Source organism: Aristolochia californica, unplaced genomic scaffold (assembly GCF_029961685.1).
Source record: "Aristolochia californica isolate CCGP_79_NKW_82.1479 unplaced genomic scaffold, dmAriCali1.0.hap1 SCAF_5, whole genome shotgun sequence".
In the NCBI taxonomy this organism is placed as follows: Eukaryota; Viridiplantae; Streptophyta; class Magnoliopsida; order Piperales; family Aristolochiaceae; genus Aristolochia; species Aristolochia californica.
The window spans coordinates 7,652,765-7,676,838 of NW_027182214.1; the positions used below are offsets into that span (position 1 = coordinate 7,652,765).

A 24,074-nucleotide genomic window follows, 5' to 3' on the forward strand; every position below is an offset into this window, starting at 1 on the left:
CTGCTGCGAATAAGGCCCTGTTGTAGCATCGCCTGACACTGTCTTTCAATCTCATCTTTCTGGAGATGAGGATACTGATACGGATGAACAACAACCACATCTGACCCTGGTTTCAAACATATCCGGTGATCACACTGTCTGAGCGGGGGGGAGCCCTATAGGCTCACAGAAAAGGTCGGAGAACTCATCAATAAGACCATCAATACTGCCTGCTGAATTATCCGGGACAATCAGAGAATGAATGTGCTGTTGTGTTTCTGTCTGACTTCCTTGTAGGAGCAGTTGGCTACCATATAGGACAAAACTCATTGTCAATACAGCAAAGTCCCACAAAATGGGTCCCAACGTTTGTAACCATTTGATTCCCAACACCATATCAAAACCAACCATAGGAATAACAAAAAACTCAGCATGAAATAAAGTAGTGCCAATAGTAAAATTTATCGCCTTGTTGATTCCATAGCTAGGAACCTTCTCCCCATTGGCCACTGAGACTGTGGCTGTCGGATGGGGAAGAATTTGTAACTGCAAGTGTTGGGCCGCCATCAAACTAAGAAAATTGTGGGTGCTCCTCGAGTCCACTAGGCCCACGAGTTCCCGATCGAAGATCTGAGCTCTGACTTGCATGGTTTTGGGCGACTTTTGCCCAGTAATTGCATGCAAGGAAATTTTCGGTGGTGCTTCCTCTATCATATCCTCTGTCACCTTGATATCATCATCTTCAACCGTATCAATTAAAAACAATCTTTTGCACTGATGACCAACCTAATATGGTTCATCACAGTTGTAACACAGATTTTTGGACCGCCTCTCCATCATCTCAGCAGTTGTCAATTTTTTTATGTACTGAGGTGGATGACTGCTCGATTTCGTATCCCCTAGTAAAGTGGTGCTCAGAGTGTGTCTGGGAGGAGGTGTTGTGGTCTGAACCCCCTGAGGATAATTGTGTTTGCTCTACCAGGTGGAGGAAGTGCTCCTCTCCCCTAACCATGTGGGTCATCTATGCAGGGCCTTTTGCCACAGTTCTAAAGCATGGGCTACATTCATCGCATGTGATAATGTAATCGGTGCATAGAGCTCCACCTCAAGCTTTAACGCCTCCGTCAGGCCTGCTATAAATAACGCCACTTGCTGGTCCACTCGTACCATACCGTTTGCTCGTGCTAAATTTTCCTGGAACAGTTTCTGATATTGCTCCACAGAACCAGTTTGTCGTAACATAACCAAATCACCCAAGGGATTGTTGTACGCCGAAGGACCAAAACAAAGAGAGCAGAAATTCTTAAATTCTTCCCACTCCACAACTGGTCTATTCGCCTCAACTTGTTGATACCAGAGTTGTGCTTCTCCGAGTTAGTGGAAAACAACCATCCCCACTTTATCATATGTTGCTACTCGTTGATGGGCAAAAAGTATTTCGCAGAGATATAGCCATACCGAAGGGTCTTCTGACCCATTATAAATGGGAAATTCGAGTTTAGTGTACCTAGGTATTGTGCCTCCTCCCTGGTGGAAGGGTCCCCCCGAGATGAAAGGTCCATGCTGGCCAGGTACAGTGCCTCCCCCCTGGTTGAAGGGTCCCCCCGGGATGAAGGATCCTTACTAGCCAGAGAAACTCATGCGCCTCGTAAACTCATCTCCCCCTCTGTTATATGAATGGTCCCCTCCTCTTTGTTCTGGAGTTGTGTTGCTTCTAGTATTCAGACCAGTCTCCATGCTGTCCACTTTTCCATTCAAGGTCTCCATACCGATATCAACCTTAGAGAACCTCTCCTCCAACTCAGCAAATCTTTTCTCATTATCTGCATTGCCTTTGAGGATAGCTTCAAGCAATTCATGGCTGTCGATATCTATCGGGTTACCCTGCTCTGATACCAAGTTGTTATGGTCCCTAGCCATGGATCTAGTAACTCGACGAGTTGAATAAGGATCCAACACTATTTGAGGGTTTCTTAACACGTTTTTGTGAAAATAACTCTCTTCTACTTCTCCTTTTACATTAGGATTGAAAAGGAGTTTCTTTTTCTCAATTATAGATGCAACCAACAAGTTAAAGGAATGTTTAACCACTCATATATGAAACCCCTATTTTATAACTCACGTCAACAGGTATAAATCCCTAAAACCATGCATCTACTATCTTATACGTAAAAGAGACCAAAGAAGACCTTTCCAAACACGGAAAAGGTAATCAGAAATACCTCTTGAAAATCTCCTCCAACCAGCGACTCAAAAGCCACCTCCTTTGATGATAAGGCCCACGCAAACCTGCTCCTCTTGCTGCTGGTTCGTGGCAGAGGTAGATTGCTCTTGCAGCTTGGAAGAGAAGGGTGATTCCTCTTCCCCTTCCTCCCACGATCTTCTTAAGGACTCTTCAATGGATGCAGCAAACCACCAAGAGAGTTCACGCCAAGAACCCTAGAATAGGGAGCCTAGCAAGACCTAAATTACCCTAGTTTATGCTAATTCTGAACTTACTTTATTTCTCATTCCTTACCCTTTAAATAGGGTCATTCATGCCAAGATAGGTTAGGGTTAGGTTTATAAATCCCAACTATGTCCCTACCTTCAAGTCTTATTACATAATCAATCAAATTCAAAATTAAAAGCAACATAATTAATAAAAGTAAAAGTAGGTTACTTGGTGAGTCATTGTCTCCTCCTCTGAGTGACTCGGTGTGCTATTGAGTCTATAACATCCCTTCTCATTAAAATGAGATTCTATAAAGAAGCCCCTATCGATCTACATTGCGAGAATGAGGCGGCAACACATATCACCTCAAATCCGGTCTTCCATGAGAGAGCAAAGCACATTGAAGTAGATTATAGAAATTCCAAGCCGACATATTATCTCTCAAACATATCTCCTCACAAGGACAAATTATAGACATTCTCACCAAACCAGTCACTCATAAGATCTTGTCCACCATTTGCAGGAAGCTAGGCAATTACGATATTTTCTCACCTCCAACTTGAGGGGGAGAATTACAAGGTGGTACCCACCATGATCATGTGAGGTGGCATGATGAGTCAACACATGAGCTAGCATCCTTATCACATGAGTTGGAAGATTTAGCAATCTTCCTTGATTAATGTAATCGATTTATCTTCCCTTGATTTATGCAGATTTGGATAATCGTGATTGATGTAATTAGAGATATTAGGGATGGTATCTTATCTATAAATATGTAATAAAAATAGTATAAATAGGGGTCTTGGTTGAAGGGTTCAATCAATTTCTCGACTTTTCAAGTCATGAAGAATCTCTCTCTAGCCTAAACTCTTTTTCTGTCTTTTCTCTTCTCTCCTCTCTACCGGAGCTCTCTCTCTCTCTCTCTCTCTCTCTTTGCTCTTTTTCTTCTCCCTCTCTCATCTTGCTCGTGTTTTCAATCAAGGGGTCTTAAATTCAACAATTTGGATAAGAAGACTTTTTCTTCATGGTGATTTGAAGAAAGAAATTTACATGATGCAGCCACAGGGTTTCAAAGTACAAGAAAAGGAGAAAACAATGTGAAAACTTTAAAAGAGCTTGTATAGTTATAAGAAGTTTGAGACCTTTAAGAATAGTAATGGTTTCTTGAGGTGCTAGGCAACTCATTGATGTTATGTGAAGAAACTTGACGACTCATATATCATTTTACTGCTATATGTTGATGACATGTTGATAGCAGGTGCTTGCAAACAGGAAATAGATAAGTTGAAAAGGGGTTTGTCCAATAAGTTTGCAATGAAGGATTTGGGTGTTGCAAAACAAATCCTTGGAATGAGGATTAGAAGGGACATTGATGTCTTGAAACTGTCACAAGAAGAATATGTGAATAAGGTGTTGAGTAAATTTAACATAAATTATGCATAACCAGTGAGTACTCCTTTGGCTAGTCACTTTAGGCTATCTAAGGAGTAGTCACCTTCTATAGAGCAGGAGTGAGCCAACATGGACAATGTGCCTTATGCTTATGCTATTGGCAGTCTCATGTATGTCATGGTGTGCACTAGACTAGACATAGCTCATGCAATGGGAGTTGTGAGCAGATATATGAGTAATCCAGGTAAACAATATTGGGAAGCAATGAAGTGGATTCTGAATTATTTAAAAGGCACTACAGACTCAGCCTTATGTTTCAAAAAGTCAGACTTGGGATTATAGGGTTATGTAGATACTAACATGACTGGAGACATTGATGGTAGGAAGAGTACCACTGGATATGTATACACATTGGGTGCTACAACAGTTAGTTGGGTCTCTAAGTTACAAAAGATAGTTGCTCTTTCCACTATTGAGGCAGAATATGTTGTTGTGACCGAAGCCAACAAAAAAGATTATATGGTTGTAGTCTTTCTGTGAAGAATTAGGTCACAAACATGGGAAGAATGTGTTGTATTGTGACAATCAGAGTGTTATTCATTTAGCAAAGAATTATGTTTATCATGCCAGAATAAAGCACATACAGGTGCGTTATCACTTCATCAGATTGTCCCTGGAGGATGGAGCCTTAGCACTTGAGAAGATTCAAGGAAGTCAAAAATTCGGCTGATGTGTCGACAAAGATTGTTACGATTGAGAAATTGAAGTTGTGTGAAACTTCAATTGAACTTCTCTCTGAGGATTGAGAAGTTGTTGCCACTACAGAGGAGATATTGATGATGGATTAGTCTCCAAGTGGGAGATTATTAAGTTGTGGAGCCTAATCAACGCCCTACGTTGAGTTGGTAAGGGGATTGACCTTCGCGGTAAGGTCGTTGTGGGGGGTTGGAAGGGGGAGGGGACTCTCTGGGGTGTGGAAGCGGAGCCCCAGCCCGGTCCACGATATATTAATTATTATTTCATTAAGGGTAGTTTAGAAGTTTTACTCTTGTATCGCGATTGCCCTAATTTTCTCTTTATGATTGAGGGGCACCGCTATGAGAGTTTTATCATCACCATGAAGGAGATGAAGTTGTAGCTCGAGAGAGGTTTGAGAAAACACCTGTAAGTGTGTGTGATTTATCTTGTAAACTATTTCATCTTTATATTGGATTACTACAGTAGTAGAAGACAAGACAGTCTCACCTTGAGGCAAACCTATATAAATCTTGTTGTTTTTTCATGCTTGTTTTTCCCTTTTTCTGTGTTTATTATTATTACTCTTGTTAGTTTGGAATTAGGGTGTCTAATTCCTAACATAAAATTTTCAAATACTTCCTCGGTATTGAAGTCCTCTGGTCCAGGCATGAGATATCCTATTACAACAAAAGAATGCACTTGATATGCTCACAGATACAAGAATGATGGGATGTCAATCTACTAACACCCTGATAGATACAAATGTGAAATTATGTGCAAGCTTGGGGAGGATGTTGATGTGGGCGAGTACCAAAGATTGGTAAAAAAAACTGATATATCTTATCGTAACTAGACCATATATCTCATTTTTAGTTAGTGTTGTTACCTAATACATGCACAAATCTCAGATCTCTCACTAGCAGGCACTAGAGAGAATCCTTAGATACTTGAAGAAGGCTCCGGGACAGGGGCTATAATGTAAGTGCCATGGTCATCTCAACACTCAAAGCCTTGCTGATGCAGATTGGGTTGGATATTCAGATGATAGAAATCCACCTCAAGGTATTGTATCCTAGTTGGAGGCAATCTTGTGAAATGGAAAAGTGAAAAAAATGTAGTGGAAAGATCCAATGCCGAGGCAGTATATCGAGCTATGGCACATGCAGTAATCAAAATTCTATGGATCAAATCTCTCCTAGCATAAATGGGATTTAGCAAAAATGGCCTCATGGAACTCCACTATGATAATCAAGTTGCATTCCATGTTGCTCCAACCCAGTCTTTCATGAAAGAACTAAGCATATAGAAGTTGACTGTCACTTTATCAGAGAGAAGCTGCAAGCAGGCATTATAAGTCTCAAACATATCTCATCTCACAACAAACTTGTGGATATACCCACAAAATCAGTTAGCTCGAAAGTTCTTTCCACTATGAGCACCAAACTAGGGATATATGATGTCTTCTCACCACCAGCTTGAAGAGGAGTGTTAGAAGGCACCCACGTGAAGGGTGGTATGACTTGTAAAAAGGAGAAACTTCTCACCCACGCCCTAGGGGTGGCAAAGAAGGTAAATAATATGATTTTCATAAGGATGACATAAGGGTGTAATTATGCAAGATGATGTTAGTTCACTTATACCTTTTCTTTCATGAAGTTTGTAGTCCTGAAGGCATTGCAGCCATGGTAAACATCCTCCCACAACTATAAATAAGAACTTCAAGGCATAGCGTGAAACATCAAGTCTCCCCTCTTCTCGTACTCGTCCATAGCCTATTCTCTCTTCTCTCAAGAGCTCTCTCTCTCAACAAAGCCATCCTTCTCTTCATCTTCAGTTCTTCTCTCTTTTTCTTTTCTTCTCTTCTTCGTCCTCCTCTCTTTCTCCACCACCTTGATCAAAGCCTTCCACTATGAAATCCCAAAATTCTACAGTGAAGTATCTGAAATACCTACGTTTGCAAATTGTATATTACTTAAGCTTTGCTATCAACAAAAGTAACATGGAATCAACCTACGGTCAACAACCAAGTCTTCATCTGGTGAGAATACAACATATAGCAGGTCCAAGTTCTCACTCGAGATCATGACACATGGTAGAGCTAAGTCTTCATTCTTTGAGATTATGACATGTGGTGGAGTTAAGTATTTTACCACGTGTTGGATGATTTAGACCATGTTATGTCACGTGGAGCTCCTATTAGTGCCACATGTCACTTGCGTGCTAACTCTTTTGCTTGTGTGGTGCTTAAGTGGCCTCTAAGTAGCATTTTCCCTCGTTTTGATTTGGTGGTGATTGTTGATTTCTAGTTCCTTCTTCACCTAAGAATAACAAGGGATTAAGAAAAGAGAGAAGAGGAAGAAGAGTGGACGAGAGGAGATGAGCACTAGCTCATGGATAGGTTAGGTGGAGAAACCAAGGGAAATAAAAAAGTGAGAAAAGGGGGAGATAAGAGGGAGCACAAAAACATGTACGAATATAACCACGCAGAGTGTCGGGCTGGCCTATCGAATAAAGAGATCATTGAGCCTATTTAGTCATACCTCACAAAAGAGTCTTAGTTCAAGGTATTTTAGTTATGTCAAGTTGTTCAATTGTTCTAAGACTTATCTTTAGTGTTTAACATTGGGTGTAACTGGGACAGGTGTAGTTTAATCATGATTGGATTCTACTAGTTTTTTCTATTATAAATAGAGGCTCATTATACTCAAATTATAACAAGTCAATTAAGTTTTTCTCTTTTCTAGAAATTCAATAGATTGATTTTTAAACTGATATTATGATAAGATTACTAAATATTTGATATTGGAGTACATGTTAAGATTTTCAAGCTAAGTTTGATAAAATTAAATATTTAATTTTAGTAAATAGATATTAATAAATAGATGCTAAAAGTATAAATAATAAATAAAACTTTTAATGTAGTAACGTATTTCTCAATTATCATTACAAATAATAATAAAATTTAATTATAGTATAATTCATAATATTTATACTGATTAAGTTAATAAATAATAAATAAAATCAAAATTAATATTATATTAAATAATAATAAATATTTAAACCTTTTTTTGGGGGGATATGGGGATATAATATATACAATAGAGGTAGTATCTCTAACTCTTGCAATGATCCTTCTTAATTGTAAGGGGGAGACTTGCCTTTGTTTCAACCATTTGTCAATTGCAATCTATATGATGCAGAGGTAGTATCTCTAACTCTTGCAATGATCCTTCTTAATTGTATGGGGGAGACTTGCCTTTGTTTCAACCACTAGTCAACTGCAATCTATATGATGCAGAGGTAGTATCTCTAACTCTTGCAATGATCCTTCTTAATTGTATGGGGGAGACTTGCCTTTGTTTCAACCATTAGTCAACTGCAATCTGATGTTCGCCTTCTCCTTGAAATTGGGTTGGAATATTTCTTTCATGGACTATAACTCGTTAAGGGCAGTAGCCTTATGAATATCAATTTTCCAGAATCTATTTGTATCCACTTTGTAACTCTTGAATTTTTTTAGTTATTCATTTTATAAGTTCGTATCTTAATATACCATGTCATGGTAATATAACTTTTTTGGTTATGGTAATATAATTATTTTTATAATTTTTCAAATTTCAACTTAACCACTCATTAGGCCATTAATATACCATGTCGTGTTCAATTTTTTATTTTCTAGATTTTAAATGAGTATGATAACTAGAAAAATAAATATTAAATATCATATTATAATACTAAAGTAATATTAATAATTTATTAAATCCATTATAAATTAATGTCATGTCCTAATTAATACTATATACTAATTCTTCTACCATTAGAATTTAGAAATATTTATAATATATATTTATTCTATTATAGTTGATTTATGATGAGGTTAAGCTTTCATTTATTTCTAATTCTCCTTTCCATGCTTTAAAATTTTCCTTAATGCATACAAACCCTAAGCCTCTAATATTGCAAATTTGGTATATCTCATATGTTTTTTTATTTATTTTCAAGTACTTTTAAATATATTTATGTATCTAAAATAAATTAAGTGAATTAAATTCTAATAATTTCTAAAGATTTTTAAGAGGTTTTTTGTCCCATATCAAGCGATAACCTGTGAGAACCTAATAGGCATTCTTTAGACTTTACGATCTGCTTTGTACTTTGGCATATATGCTGTAAATAAAGTGATAAACATCATAGTTCTTCTTTAGACTATCCACTAAACTGTTGTAAGACCTTATTAGTATGTAGGGAGAGTTGAGGGAAAAAATGCTTTTACTAGTGAAAAGTGATTTGAAACCTATTAGTATGTAAGAAAAGTTGAGGGTAAAAGTGAATTACCTAGTGAATCCACTTTCACTCGTTCGAGCAAAAAATGAATTACCTAGTGAATTCACTCTCACTCGTTAGAGCAAAAGTGAATTCCCCATGACGACTGAATTTACTTTCACTTGCTGGCTCAACAATCCCCCCTCCCCCCATAATTTATTTTGGTCTCCGTTGCACTTTCTATTGTGCATAGTAACACAAAAAATATGTATTTTTTGTTACACTTCCCATTGCATACATTGACATAAAAAATACTTTCGTTAGGTAAAAGAAGATTACACTGCAAGTCACTTTCATTTTTACTTTCACCTATTTACTAGATAATCTATTTTCAAAGTGTAATTTTCGTATGAGTATACGCATTGCCTCATAAAAAAAAATAAAAAAAGGACTTTTGCCGCGCTCCTTAGCAATTATTGAAAGAATCTAGAGATGGCGTCGGTGGCGTCTCTGGCTTTGCCCAGCGCTGAAATTCGACGCTCTGAATTGAAATCATTCGCTTCTCTGCAGCCACATGGCCACGTCTTGTTCCTCAAAAGCCTCAATAACACGGTAACTTTACTTAACTCAAACGCCCTCTAAATTTTGGATAGACGAAATGGGTTTTACTCGATTCCTTCATAAAAAAATAAAAAAAACACGGAGACTCGTTTGCCTATTTCTCATCTTTCATCCACATAAAACTCTTTCACGCGGTTCATATTTGACAAGCATTTTCTCAAATTTTTCCCTGGAAAAATCGGCCTACCCGATTTTTCGCCGTCAAAAGATTGAGAAAGGATGCGAACCAGAAGGAAACACCAGGTACATTTTTTACCCGATTCACACCTTGCTGCCATTACTGTCTCAGTTTTGACAAATTTAGCCTTCTTCAATTTACATATGTGCTTTTTTGCTGCTCTTTCTCTCTTTGCAGACGACGAAGTGAGTTTAGGAGTTAGAGCGGCATTAACCATGCTAAATTTCTACAAAAGTGAGTTTCTTTCATTTCATAAATGAATTCTTCAAGTCCTCTGCCATTTGAGTTTTTTTTTCTTGTTCTGCTGTCATTATGCTTTTGATGTCGACCTATGATTAACTCCATAGAAATCTTCGACTCCTAAGCTTAATCTTGCATGAGGGAGGACAGCAGAAAACTGAAATTTATAATAGAAGGATAAATAATAAGCAAAAAAGAAAACACTTATAAGGATGAGAAGCAGCAGCAAGTAGTAGCAATACTAAGGTGTTAGAAGCTGTAGCAGTAGAAACGTTACTTGAAGGGGGCATACTTGGTATTATGTTTGCTATTAGAGCCTTCAGCTCGCTGAAACGAAAAAGAAACCCTTAATATGACAAAATCATTTATCAAATTTTATCCAACCTTGATTACAGTGTTAAATGTTAATATGTACTAAAAAAACTCCAAGGAAGAAGCAGAAAACTAATACTGACCTTCTGTTTTTGTAAAGGACCTGATCAAATTTTCCTTGTCTATCTGAACCGCATAACTGCTATAACTTTTGTGATACTGAAAATATTTCTTAGTGGAGAAGTTGTGAGCATCTTTATGGATCTTGAGAGGATTTGTGAAAATTCTGGATTTAATGGCTGGCTGCTTTTCAAGTGAGAATAGAAGATTTTGCCTCTCAGACGTTGACTTAGTCAAACGATTTATAATTAAAAAAATTTCATCTCTACCAATGATATTTTAAGTTGCTGAGGATTTTTTTTTCTTTTTTTTTCTGATGGGTTTTCTTGTTGATATGTGTTTCTGTGGCAGGGGAAATATCACCATTGTTGCCATCTAGCTGTCGGTATGTTCCAAGCTGCAGTGAGTATTCAATGATAGCATACAAAAGATATGGTGTCACAAAGGGCACAATTTTGACAGCATGGCGTCTATGCCGTTGTAATCCTTTTGGTAAGTAGATTTCCATCCATTCTTTTTTTTTTTTTTTTTTTTTGAGAAGAAAAGTAAGTTGTACTTCAATCTATTCTTGCAATTTCAAATTTTCTTAGAAATTTCCTGATTGATGGAACTGCATCAAGTGAAGTAGAAGGAACGTTCAATGAGAGTCCTTGCAACTTTTTACAATTCTTATTATAACCTTCTGGCTTTCAGTGGTTAGATGTGGGACAGCTTAACAGTTAGTTATTTTCAGAAATCAGGTTTTTATATTTCTATATCTCTCCTATTTTGGATACTAGAAATAATCTATATAAGAGATTTATTAGCCTCCTTCCATATTAGTAAGGGAATAGATGTGTTATGATTTGCAATATATATGATAGTTTGTCGGAGTCCAATTGAAGTCTTGGCATAGGTAATATCAAGATGTTTTGTCTATTTTAATTTAGAGATTGCAGAAGGAACAATCTATATTTGGCAAAAAGAATTTTCATATTATCATACGATGCTTAATGGTCACAATCTATGATAGTTCTTCATAGTCCAAGTAGAAGTCTTGAAGTAGATAATATCAAGATGTTCTCTTGTAATTTAGAGATGATATCATGCAGAAGGAACTATATATATTTGGAAAAATTAATCTGCATGTTATTATAACTTGATGGTCAGGATCTCCCAATTCAACAACTGATGAAATTGTGAGAGAGGGCTGGAATTGATTATTTGTCTCTAACATGTTGTTAGCTGCTCTCTTAGGCTGTTTTTATTTGGTGGTTACTGGGTATTATAATCTTTTGTTGTTATTGCCTCCATCCCCTTTGTATTGGGGTGATTTTTTTACATCTCCTCTCTTTTTCTATAAAATCTCTTTAAGTTTTCCAAAAAAAATCTGTCATCTGTCTTTGTTAGTAGAATGATCCCACATGGGTTAATATAAAAACGAAGTCATATGGTTATTAGTTAGGAAAAAGGTTTCTAACTTCAGCTAGTCATTTTGGGATGAACACGGATGGAACTTTGATACTGAATCAGAGTGGGTATGTGGACATGAACCTCTACCCAATATTGTCCATGTCTTGGAGGCACTAAAAGAGAGCCCACACACGGGGGAGTTATGATAGTCTGACATTAATCTATAATAAAAAAAATCCCATGCTTATTACTCACTAAGATGTTTTCTAACTTGACTAATCATTTTAGGATAGATCTGGACTCAACTTTAACATAGCATTAAAGCAAGAAGTCTGCCTTGTTAGGTCCACTTTGCACCTTATTTAGTTCTACCCGTTTGTATTGTTCACATATCAGATTCTTTGTTTGTTTGGGGAGGCCTGGACATGAGAGGAGAGTGTTTCTGGAAATAGTTCCTCATGGGTTAATGTGAAAAGTATGAAAAATATATAGAGAGAGAGAGGAGAAGGGGAGAGAGAGAGAAAATGAAGAGAGAAAAAAGGCACAAGATCTGAATGAGCTGTGTTGGGGGTTGTGCATGATCCCCAATGCTATTTATTAGGTTTTAAGTCATGAATTACAGAAATAACAAAAATACCCCTCTTACATGGAGAACACTTATTCCCTTGTTACTCCCATTCTACTCTTCCTATGATTATAATTTTTTTTACATTAACTAATTCGAACATGCTGAACAAGATAGTGCCATAATATAAAATATCCGATCATGTAAAATGACCTAAATTCCCTTGAGCTGATTTTCTTACACTCTCTATCTATGAGGCGCAGCTTGTCACAAAATTTTTTAAATTCATGCTTTCCTAATGCATTGGTGAAGACATCTCCTAGTTGATTAGTTGAACGAATATAGGAGGTGATCATATATTTCTTCATCACGGCATCTCTAACAAAATGACAATCCACCTCTATGTGTTTTATTCTCTCATGAAAAACTAGATTGCTGGAAATAAATATAGCGGCATGGTTATTACAAAACATTGTCATGACTTCAATCTGATGGAAGCCTAACTCCCTATAGACCGATCTCACCCACATGAGCTTGTTAACAGTATGTGTCATAGCCCTGTATTCCACTTCTATGTATGACCTAGCTACAACATTATGTTTCTTGCTTTTCCAACTGATTAAGTTGCCACCCAGAAAGACACAATAGCCCATGTTTTATTTTCTGTCTAGCTTTGACCTAGCATAGTATGTATCAGAGAAGGCCTCAATTTTCAAGTGGCCATTATTTTTAAAGAAAAGACCTTTACCTGGTGCTCCCTCGAGATATCTCAAGATCCTTTGAGTTGCTTCAAGATAAACCTTCCTTGGGTGTTCCATAAACTTGACTTACTACATTTACTGCAAAAGATATATTTGGGCACGTAACTGTGGCATATATGAGCTTCCCAACCAGTCTCCTATACAATGTTTTATCATTCAATTCTACACTTTGGTCATCATGTAGATTGAGTTCGACTTTCTTCGCAGTATCTACTGGTTTAGTTCCCAATAATCTATATTCATGTAACATATCAATTATATACTATCTTTGAGATAGCACCAGTCCTTTGCTTCTTGCAACTTACAACACCCAAGAAGTATTTCAATGCTCCCAAGTCTATGGGCTGGAAGAGAGTAGCAAGTAGCTTTTTAACTTCTTCAATTCCATGGGTATCACTACCAAACAATATAATATCATTGACATATACAAGTAAAACTATGATCCTCAAAGCCCTTTTCATGACAAACAGCGAATGATCACAGTAGCTTCTAAAAAAGCCCATAGACATCACTACTTGGCTAAAATTTTCGAACCAAGCACCAGGGCTTTGTTTCAGCTTACAGATTGTTTTCTTGAGTCTGCATACCTTGTGCATCTCCCCCTGAGCAACATACCCCGGAGGTTGCTCCATATAAACCTCTTCTTCTAGGTCACTATATAGAAAAACATTCTTTGTGTCTAATTGGCATAAGGGCCAACCTTGAGTAACAACAATAGACACCAAAATGTGTACCGAAGATAATTGAGCAATTGGAGAAAAAGTTTCAAACACATCTACACCATAAGTTTGTGTATATCCTTTGGCCACTAGACGAGCTTTATACTCTCAACCAAGCCATCAGCCCTATATTTGACTGTATACTACAACCAACCATTGTAGCACCTGAAGGTAACTCACATAATTGCTAGGTTTCTCGCTCTAACAGGGCAGCCATCTCAGCATCCATGACTCGCTTCCACTGTGGAGAGGATATAACATCCTGCACTGAAGATGGAATAGTGCAAGTAGAGATAGACAATGCAGACTTTCTGTTGTCGTTAGACAAATGATTATATGACACAAAATGAGACAACGGATGACGAGTACCTTTCCTTAAAGCAATGGGTAGGTGCAGATCACTTACCTCAAGATCTTGAGACAAAGATGAGTCAAGATCCTACATGGGAGATAAGGTCATTTGCTGAGAGGTATGCACCTATCGACGTTGATATACCTGCAAGGGTTTCTCAACAGTGGTATTTTGCGTAGGCCCAAGAAAACTATCAACTGGAAGGGGAATAACTGACTCAGAAACTAGAGAAGAAGATGGTACATCAATGGGAGTAGTAGACTAAAAAAAGGGTGTATCCTCAAAAAAATGTGACATCTGCGAATACAAATGTTTTTCTAGTAGATGGACAAAAACACTTTTACCCTTTTTGTGTACGAGAGTACCTAAGAAAAATACACTTAATTGCATAAGGAGATAACATATCTTTGGATGATCCCATAACACGAGTAAAACAAACACATCCAAATACACGAGGCAAAATTGATAACAATGGAGATGAAGGCAACAAAATCTGAATGAGAATTTTACCTTCAAGGACAGATGAAGGCATTCTATTGATCAAGTAGCATGCAGTAAGCATTGCATCACCTCAAAAGTGCTTAGAAACCTTTATATGTAACATTATAGTGAGAGTTACTTTTAGGAAATGACGATTTTTACGCTTTGCAACTCTATTTTGTTGTGGAGTAAACACTCATGAGGTTTGATGAATGATCCCTTGATTTTGACAAAAACTATCAAACTTATGATTCGTAAATTCAAGATCATTGTCAGTACGCAAAATATGAATAGAAGTCGAAATTTGATTCTTTATTTCATTGTAAAAGAGTTTGAATACATCGAAAGCTTCAAACTTATCCTGAAGGAGATAGACCCAAGTACACCTACTAAAATCATCAATAAATGAGATAAAATACCTAGACCCAAACAGACTTGTTACAAGACAAGGACCCCAAATATCAGAATGAATAACCTCAAATAGTTGACTTGTCTTATGATGTGAGGTTGGAAAGAAGCTCTAATGATGTTTGCCCAACTGACATGACTCGCACTGAAGTATAAGATTGGAAGGAAATTTTGGAAAGACTAGAATCAGTTTTGCTAGTGAAGGATGACCTAATTGCAAATGTCATTGGAATGGGGTAGCAGATGTATGAAGTGCATGTAGTGTATTATCTAGCAAGTGGCTCTCCAAATAATACAAACCACCTCTCTCTCGCGAGGAACCAGTCTTCCTCTTTGTTGCGGGTCCTGACATAGATAATTAATAGGATAAAAAGTCAGAGAACAATTCATAGACTTAGTTAATTGGTTCACTGACAACAGATTTAGGGGAAATTTAGAAACTAGTAAAGCAAACTGAGGAGACACAAACAATGCCCTGGACTAAGGAAACAGACCCATCAACTAAATTTACTTGTTTTATATGTGATAACTCTTTCATGTTAGAAAACAAGGATGACATACCTGACATGTGAGTAGTAGCTCCGGAATCGATAATCTGGGTAGGAGAAGAGGACACATGAAGAGCGGACATACCTGAAGTAGCCAGAGTAGCAATAGGAGTAGGAGCATGAACTATAGATGCTGAGGATGAACCGATTGATAAATAAGCTAGACGTTGCATAATTTGTTGTTGTTGTTGGAATAGTTGTTGTACCTCATTTGCTCCCCCTGCTAGGACCGAAGCAACAACCTCTAAAATTGTTCCACATGTCTCATGGCTGGTAGAGTTTGCTCAAGCAGGCTTTCCAAATTTTATCTAGCATCTATCAGAGTAATGGTTATTTCGTCCAAAATGGACACACTTTCTTTCGGACTCACCATCACCTCTACCTCTACCTTGCCCAGAACCTGACCAACCTCGAAATGAGTCTACTGGGCTAGGACTAGGGCCCAAAGTATTAAGTGCAGCAACATCTGCCACCTTACCTCCTTTTTCTTCTTTGGATACCAAAGTTGTTTCTGCCCTCACAATTCTATTGAATGTAGTGAGTAATGAAGGTACCTCTTCTGAAGTTAAGATCTATGCCTTAATGTTGTCAAACTCCCCACCTAGGCCATCAAGAAACTTCTCCACCAATAGTTGGTTCTGTTTTTTTTTTTTTAATTCCTGTTCATCCATAGTGAATGGATAATATACATTAATTTCCTGCCACAGTCCCACAAATGCATTGTAATATTGTGTAACAGTTTTGTTACCCCTTTTCAAACCAAAGAAATTGGTGTACAACTCATAAACTCTAGATAAATTGCTCTCTTGAGCATACAGATATTCCAAAGAAACCCACATTGCCTTTGTTGTTTCACAATGCATCACTTGATTCCTTAATGTTGAATCAATATTGTTGACAATCCAAGTCATAACTTGGTGGTCTTCAACTTTCCAATCATCAGTCGTTGGGATTGGAGGATCATCTCTGATATACTTTGTCCTCCTTCCCTTCAAGAACACTCTCACTAACCTGGCCCAATTAAACTAATTTGGTCTTGTCAACTTCTCAGATGTCATAAACACTACATCTTTGCCATCAGATCCATCCATATTGCTAGATGGTCCATAAACTTGCCCAAATCAGCCATAGAGTAAGTATAGAGACCAAAAATATTAAATTTCAATATCCAAATACTTTTGCAAATTCCAAGATGTGGGCCCTAGGGTTAGGTCAGAGATGAGATGTGCGCCAATGATATATGCTTAAATCAACACCATAAATCAAATGGATAGAAGATCTTTCAAGAATAAACCACAATTAGGGCTGACATCAGCATGCAGACTGATGATGTTGGCAAAAGTCTAGGGATAGTTGACACACATCCCAAGATCTCTAGAAAAAAACCTTTTTGGGCAATCAAAGCATGAATAATTTTTTAAAAGACGATAGAACCAATAACCCTAAGTTTGTGGCAAAAGAAAAGAGAGAAAAAAAATGAATTTTTACCAACCAGTTATCCAGGAGATTTGAAAAACCTTGATTTTGTGAAAACGTCCAGATAAAGAGGAGGTTTTCTGGCTAAGATGTACTCCCAGCAATGATTACTGCTCTGATACCATGTGAAAAGTATGAAAAATTGAGAGAGAGAGGAAAAGGAGAGAGATAGAGAAAGAAGAGAGAATAGAGGCACAAACTCTGAATGAGCTGTGTTGGGGGTTGTGCATGATCCCCAATGCTATTTATTAGGTTTTAAGTCATAAATTACAGAAATAACAAAAATGAACCTCTTACATAGAAAACACATTCCCTTAGAACTCCCATTCTACTCTTCCTATGAATATAAAAATTTGTTCTCTGAGTAAATCAAACATGCTGAACAAGATAGTGCTACAATATAAAACATCCATTCATTTAAAATGACCAAAATACCCTTGAGCTGATTTCTCACAGTTAATATCAAGAAAAGTCATGTCACTATGGAGAAGACCTCCTAACTTCGACCAATCATGTTCCCTATAAATAACTAGACAACTTTTTCTGATATTAATCCATATGGGATAATTCTCAATAATACTCCCTCGTGTACTCAAACGAACAACCAACTTGAGACATAAACAACACAAGTAGGTACAAGCCAGGCCCAATCAGGTAGATGTCTTACTTTCATACCATGTTAAAGTTGTGTCATGGTAGTAGGAATAATCCCACAAAGGTTAATAACAAGAAAAGTCATATGATTATTAGTTGGAAAAATGCTTTCTTACTTTGTCTAATCATTTTAAGATGAACCTGGACCCAACTTTAACTAATATCAATGCAAGACATCTGTTTTTTGGGTCTAGTTTGTACCTTGTTTAGTTTGTACCCTATTTGTGTTGTTCACATTTAGGGCCCATTGTACATTTGAGTAGGTTTAGGCATGAGGGCAGTGTTTAATGGGAATAATCCTACATAAGCTGATATCAGTAAAGTCATGTAGTTATTAGTTGAGAAAAGGTTTCCTAACTTTAACTAGTCATTTTGGGATGGACTTAGAGCAACTTGAACTGGTATGAGAGCAAGATGACTACATTGTTAGGCCCAGTTTGTGCCCCATTGAGTTGGTACTAATTTGTGTTATTCACGTCTCAAGCCTGTGGTCTATTCGAATAGGCTTGAACTTGAGAGGAAGAATTATTGGGAAGAATCTCACAATGGTTTAGATCAAGTATGTTTATTAGTTGGAAAAAGTTCTCCTAAATTCAGTTAGCCATTGTAGGATGGACCTGGTCCTAACTTTAACAGTCTTCAGATGGGCTGATACTCTTCAAAGTTCTCTCAAGTAAAATGGTAATTTGATTGAAGTATTCTTCATTGGTTTGCTAAGACAAATTGGCTACTTTAAAAGACACTTTTGCTTTGGATGCATCAATCGGGTTCTCCAGTAGAAAACCAGTTTTTCTCAGACCTCTAGCATATTACAGAAAGCAAGTTGTATGTTTGGGTGGCTTGATTAGTTAGCAAAATCTTCATAGGAGTGCCTATTACTGATGTACACGATGGATCTAAGCTTCCAGCACACAGAGGCTTTATTTCACTAGAGAGGACTCTTGAAATGATGCTGTTTCGATCAAGAAGTTCAAGAGTGTGCAACTTGTGATTTCAGTTATTATGTACTTCTATTCAATGCTGCCTCGATGGATTTAGGATAAGGCTGTGCCTGTTATGATGGGATTCTGTAAAATGCTAGTCCGGGGCATTCTCTTTTAGTCAGAATTTTACTATTTTGCAGGTGGATCAGGATTTGACCCTCCTCGATGGTTTGATGAGCCAATCCCGCCTGAAGATTGAACCAATTCAACTGCTTCAAATAGATCTTCTATGAATTATTTTTATTTTTCACTATTTTTTTTCAAGCCAGGATTTATGCATACGCATGTTGTATTTGTACAGGGATAGCTGAGGTTCTTCGTGAATGAATAATACTTGTGATGCCTGGGTAAGAGATGTGTGATGGATATGGGATGAGTGTGATCTCATTTCCTACTAAAAAATAACCTAAACAGACTTGACTTTTTTAATGTGGAAGCTCTTTTAACCATCTCTGTAGGCGATTGGTTTGTCTGGTTAGAAACGTGAGGTTGACAGAGGGCTTGAAGTAGACGTCAACCGAGCTGCTGTCTCCCTCAGGAAGACTCCCGCTTTCTTTTTGTTTTTATTGCTTTTCATAATGAACGCCTTGATGAAGATCCATAAAGCTTGCGCATTTTCATCTCACATTAGAAAAATGCCACTTAGGCTTAAAAGTAATATACATCAGGCTGAGGTCTTGTACTCTTCTCTTACCAAGTTTTTTAATAGAACGATAGCGATTATCCTCTCGTCGGATCCAGGGCTGAGAATCTCTTCTCAGTTATTTATTAGACGGGAGGGGTCATTAGTTGAATCAACAAAAGCAGTGAAAGAAGACCAATGTTGGTCTTGTAAAATTCAAGTAGTCAACCCACCCGCAGCATTTACAAGTGCGATCACAGACCGTCATTATTTTTATCATTTTTTAGAGCCTCGCGTGCACGGTCTGGTCTCTCTTAGAGACGATCATGATTAGACAAGTAGCTGGCTTGTGAATCGTAGAAATCATTAGGGTCAACAAGCAGCAAAGACACGGTCCTAACCACCCGTGGTATTCGTAATTTTTCACAGGGCTTAAAAAATGAGACCACTCAGTTGTGTTTATATACGGGAGGCCCAATAGACAATGAAAATCAAATTACCAATCGTGGCTACATTCTCCCAGTATACAAATACCATTCCCTGGTCCTTTCCTCACTCGTTTCCCCCAGAGGTATTCACCATTCCCCCAGTCTCCAAAATCCTTCTCCGGTGACTCTTCTTCTCTAGAAGTTCTTCGAAGACCGCCCTATAAAATAAACAAAACAGTCAAAATGTGTTGCTACATGAGTATAATATTTTACATATACACCGAATGCAAAAGAGATGTACCTCTGACGCAGTCTAGTCGATTGTCCTTCAAGGTAGAGAAAGACCCACAAAAGGGATGGGTAAGGCAGTTCCATTCCCCTATTACAAAATTTAAAAGACTAGATAGCGGAGTCTACCAATTAGGTCTCCAAGTGGTAAGTGCGAAGGTAATCCGTCCTTTCCATCCCTGAAGCATCCAGTTACTATCCTCATCAATCACAAAATCCTTGTGGTAGCTTGACCTCACCTTGTCCCTTGCTTTCTTCATTATATCCCGATTCAATGGCAGTTGCTTAAACCCGGCTCTCAAGATCCTAACTTGCCACTGCTTGTAAGTCTCTGGTCTCTCAACCCTCTCCGATCCCTCACATGCAATGACATTCAAAGCTTCTCGCCCAAAGATCTCTCTTTCTATCAGTATCCTCTGAGGATACTCACGAGCAACATTTGTTTCCAGCATATCAAACAAAGCTGAATAGTGGAACAGGACCTCACGGAAGCGTGTAATAAAGAAAGGGGCACCAAACGCCCCATTCACCACACCGTGAATAAAAACATCTGGATTCATCTTCCTGATTGTGTTTATCACTTGGCTCCTTGGACTATCCACCACAACAGTCTCATCAGCCAAATTTTTTAAACGATAAAGGCAATTAACCACAAGTACTTCGCCTTCCTCAATTTTGATATCCTCTACTCGAATGGTTTCCCATTTGCAAGCTATTGGAATATACTCAAAGGGGATGTTGAAAGACAGAGCATAATCAGCCAGGCGCCTCCCAGTTTCTTCAACTCTGTCTGCAGGTCGAAAACCAGGTAGGGGATAATCAATTGCAGTGATTCGAAGCTTGGGAGGTCCGCCCTGTCTATTTGAGAGCCGCTGCATAAGACAGGGCCACTGAAAACCAAAGTAAATACCAAAATCAACAATATGCAGCCTCGAGTGATTCTCAGCCGCATCCATGATTGTCTGGTTTGAGAAAAAATGTGATAGCTTCTTGAATGGGCAGGCTATAAGATAGAGATGGAATGCTTTCAAAAGATCTGCAGCCGTTGTCCTTTTCATGCAAAGGGCATTATAAATCTGGCTTCCAGTGCCAGCCATGCGAGCCTCCAGACCATCTGCAAGGCAATGGGCTATTCTCTGTGATGCATCACCGAACGGAGAAGAGTGTTGTCTTATCTGTTTAAGTAGTTCACTGGCACTTCTATGATCATCTGATGCAACAGCTTGTGCACAGGTAATTAGGAGAGTCCTTAAATCCACCACTTCTCGTTTACCTTGTTTCTTACCACGAGATTTGGCACCAGTTGATCCTTTTGTTTGCCCATTTTGCAAACCCTTTGCCACTCCAGTTTCTGGCACAATTTGCTTATTCCATTCCTCAACAGTAGACACGGCAGGTCCTGATTTCCCTTTGCTACAGAGCAGCACCAAATCAAATATTTCTGTTCGTTCATTTCCTTCAACATAAACCGCAGACTGTTTGTTGCTCCTACTATCCTCCAAAATCACATCTTCAGCATGCGGATTTTTTCTCCCCCTCAAACCATTAATCGAATGAAATCCCTGATCCTTATTCTCCACCTTAAGCTTGACCACAGGTACCTCTTCCTTTAGCTCCTGAGGCCGGAACCCATTGCTCTCCAGATCATTAATGAATTTATTACTGTTTGGAAGGAACTTGCTTGCTTCCTCAACTCCTCTCTTGAACTGCCAAATAGGTAGGCTTTCAGTGAGGAACCCAGAAATGTTAACTATATTAGTATGAGAGTCATCTAATCCATCTAACACATCAGTGGCACCATTTGAAGAGCCGGAAGTAGACTGAGAAGTAGTCTGATCAAGAGAAACAGTAAGAGTACCTTGAGAAGGAAAATATTCTCCAGTTTCACAATTCCAACCATTATCAACATGGCCTCTACTGCCCCAACTGTTAACATTATCATGACTACCACTGAAATTGTCCTCGGGGCTTTCCACATCATTGTCAACATAAAAGGAAGGTCTTTGAGGGGAAGGGGGGTACTTCTCACCAATAATTTCGTAAAATGATCTCTCTGCAGCTTTAAGAGCGGCACTCTCCTGATACATGTAGACTTTATCATCCATATCTTCTTCCAAGAGCATATTGTTAATGTATTTCAAAGTCATATCAGAAAAAAATTCATTGTCCTCTGGCGGATCTCCCCCATAATTGAAGCTCGATAAGGAAGCAGGGTCATATTGCGGCACAGGAGCGGGAGGAAAGTGAGAATGACCCATGAGGTTCTGATTTTCAGATTGCAAACTGAACCCACGGTGATTATGATTTGGATAATACTCATTGAGTGTGAACCCGACCTGGTTCATGACTCCGGATAAATTTCTAAGGCCCGGATCCATAACCATCGGTTTGGCAAATATTATGCGGAAGAGGAAGGGGAGACTATAGCCTTAATGGAAGAAGCTTAACCCCCAGTGAACAGAGAGATCTTAGAGGACTTTACTCTAGCAGCAAGCCGTATCAAAGGAATACGTCAAAAGACGAAGAAAAGAAAAAATATCGCTCTTATATGTAGATATGTAGTTCAGCACATTACCAACATATCCAGCACAGCTCCATAAACAGATGCCCTGAAACAGACTCAGGCATCCATAAAACACCGCGAAAATGCACATACCATCACGAACAGAAAGAACAAAGAAAAACCACTAAAACCTACAAATGCATTTCAGAACAGTCCACCCATTGATGCAAGGAACCTCAGACAAGCAGAACAAAAAAAAAAAAAAAACAATGAATCCAGATGAATTCCATTACACGCAGAAAACAAAGACCAACGGCTGATAATCGATTCGACTCGATGGATGCAAGAACAAGGAATTTCAGGATTTCGGAAAAGCAACGGTTAAAGATGGAAGCGTACCTTAGAGAAACCCTAGCCTTATTATTGTGCAGACTAGATATCAAGGAGAGGAAGCTCTGAAGCTTCAGCGGGGGCAGCATCGCAGCATCGCTCCGCTTTTTAAAGAGGGGAAAAAAGTAACGGGGAAAAGCTTTGCTCGACAGCAGCTTCAGTGAACGTGGATGTGCGTGACGACTACCAGCCGTCGATCTGACGATGCTTACATCGCTGGCTATACCCGGTGATGGTGAGGACTGAAGCTCCGTTCCTACTTCATACGTCGCATGAAATCAAATAATCGCTAATTACTCGGCCCACTCTTATCACTCTGGAGAGTGAGCACACTGTCCCGTAGCCGCCTCGATAATACCAGAAATGCGTTTCCCACGAAATAGGAGTCCCAGTAAAAAAATAGCAATATTGCCACCTAGTTGCACTTGCAATGTCACAGGTAAAATGTTACTTGTGACGTGGCAAGCAGATGAGAGGGGAGAGGTAAAATATTTACGTGTGATAAATACAACAAATGTAGCTTAGGGGGGTTAGTCCCCCAAATAGATTTTTCAAGTTCAAGTTCATGTCCAATATGAAGATCATGCCAGTTATGTATATGAAGATCATCTTCGCACTTGGTGTTAGTATTGACGACTTCATGTGCACTGGAAAACAGTTTCCAGTGTTAGTGCCCTAACATGAGAAAAACATAAAAAACAAGAGAATCTCTAAACCTTTACAGTGCACTTAATTACAACATAATCCTTAAACCCCAAATTTGGTAAAACAACCATTATTACTACACGAATAAGTTATTTAATGTATAATTAAATATACTAATATATTTATTAATTAAATTAGATATTTTATTATGCATTAATATGGTAATTACATGAGCCAATGAAATACCTACATGATTAATTATAAATAATAAATAAATAACAAAAACGAAAGTAATACATTGAGTTATTAATTTATTAATAACATATGATATACTTTAACCCAAAAATGAATAATTTAAGGGAAAAAATTGATCTAATCATAACTTTAACACACTATATATTTGTACATAATATATTTTATGTATTATTAATTAATAATATATTATCACAAAATTTAAAACTATTGGTTTAATTAACTATAGCAATCGGATAATTATGCCAAAAATAATTTATCAAATATTTATTTTAACAATATTTTAATTATGACTATTAAATCACTATTTTAATATAGTAATTGTAAAATA

General features: G+C 37.9%; 3 protein-coding genes across 6 annotated transcripts; 2 read left to right on the forward strand and 1 right to left on the reverse strand.

The window, feature by feature from the left end:
• Nucleotides 1-3,934: 3,934 nt before the first annotated feature.
• Nucleotides 3,935-4,345, forward strand: LOC137965208 (secreted RxLR effector protein 161-like). Its single transcript, XM_068811573.1, has 2 exons — nt 3,935-4,049; nt 4,158-4,345. The coding sequence occupies exons 1-2, from the start codon at nt 3,935-3,937 to the stop codon at nt 4,343-4,345; spliced, it is 303 nt and encodes a 100-aa protein (XP_068667674.1).
• Nucleotides 4,346-9,287: 4,942 nt separating this feature from the next.
• On the forward strand, nt 9,288-19,064 carry LOC137966512 (UPF0161 protein At3g09310). Of its 4 annotated transcripts, none has more exons than XM_068813156.1 (5): nt 9,288-9,418; nt 9,636-9,670; nt 9,783-9,839; nt 10,629-10,769; nt 18,756-19,064. In XM_068813156.1, exons 1-5 carry the CDS (start codon nt 9,381-9,383, stop codon nt 18,812-18,814), a joined length of 330 nt encoding a protein of 109 aa, XP_068669257.1. In that variant the 5' UTR covers nt 9,288-9,380; the 3' UTR covers nt 18,815-19,064. The 4 variants fall into 4 exon arrangements, with proteins under 4 accessions (XP_068669257.1, XP_068669253.1, XP_068669254.1 ...); XM_068813152.1 differs by having other exon boundaries at nt 9,288-9,417; nt 9,600-9,670; XM_068813153.1 differs by having other exon boundaries at nt 9,288-9,417; nt 9,600-9,670; nt 18,765-19,064.
• A 541-nt stretch (nt 19,065-19,605) lies between these two features.
• Nucleotides 19,606-22,922, reverse strand: LOC137966092 (scarecrow-like protein 9). The gene is made up of 2 exons (XM_068812573.1): nt 19,967-22,922; nt 19,606-19,883 (listed from the first exon to the last, which is right to left on the reverse strand). The coding sequence occupies exon 1, from the start codon at nt 22,335-22,337 to the stop codon at nt 20,079-20,081; it is 2,259 nt and encodes a 752-aa protein (XP_068668674.1). The 5' UTR covers nt 22,338-22,922; the 3' UTR covers nt 19,606-19,883; nt 19,967-20,078.
• Nucleotides 22,923-24,074: the final 1,152 nt, after the last annotated feature.

Coding starts and splice junctions, on each gene's coding strand:
- LOC137965208 (XM_068811573.1), top strand. CDS start 3,935: ATGGACAATGTGCCTTATGCTTATGCTATTGGCAGTCTCATGTATGTC. Junction 4,050..4,157: donor CAGATATATGAGTAATCCAG/GTAAACAATATT, acceptor AGGGTTATGTAG/ATACTAACATGACTGGAGAC.
- LOC137966512 (XM_068813152.1), top strand. CDS start 9,299: ATGGCGTCGGTGGCGTCTCTGGCTTTGCCCAGCGCTGAAATTCGACGC. Junction 9,418..9,599: donor CTCAAAAGCCTCAATAACAC/GGTAACTTTACT, acceptor AATTTTTCCCTG/GAAAAATCGGCCTACCCGAT. Junction 9,840..10,628: donor CATGCTAAATTTCTACAAAA/GTGAGTTTCTTT, acceptor TTTCTGTGGCAG/GGGAAATATCACCATTGTTG.
- LOC137966092 (XM_068812573.1), bottom strand. CDS start 22,337: ATGGTTATGGATCCGGGCCTTAGAAATTTATCCGGAGTCATGAACCAG.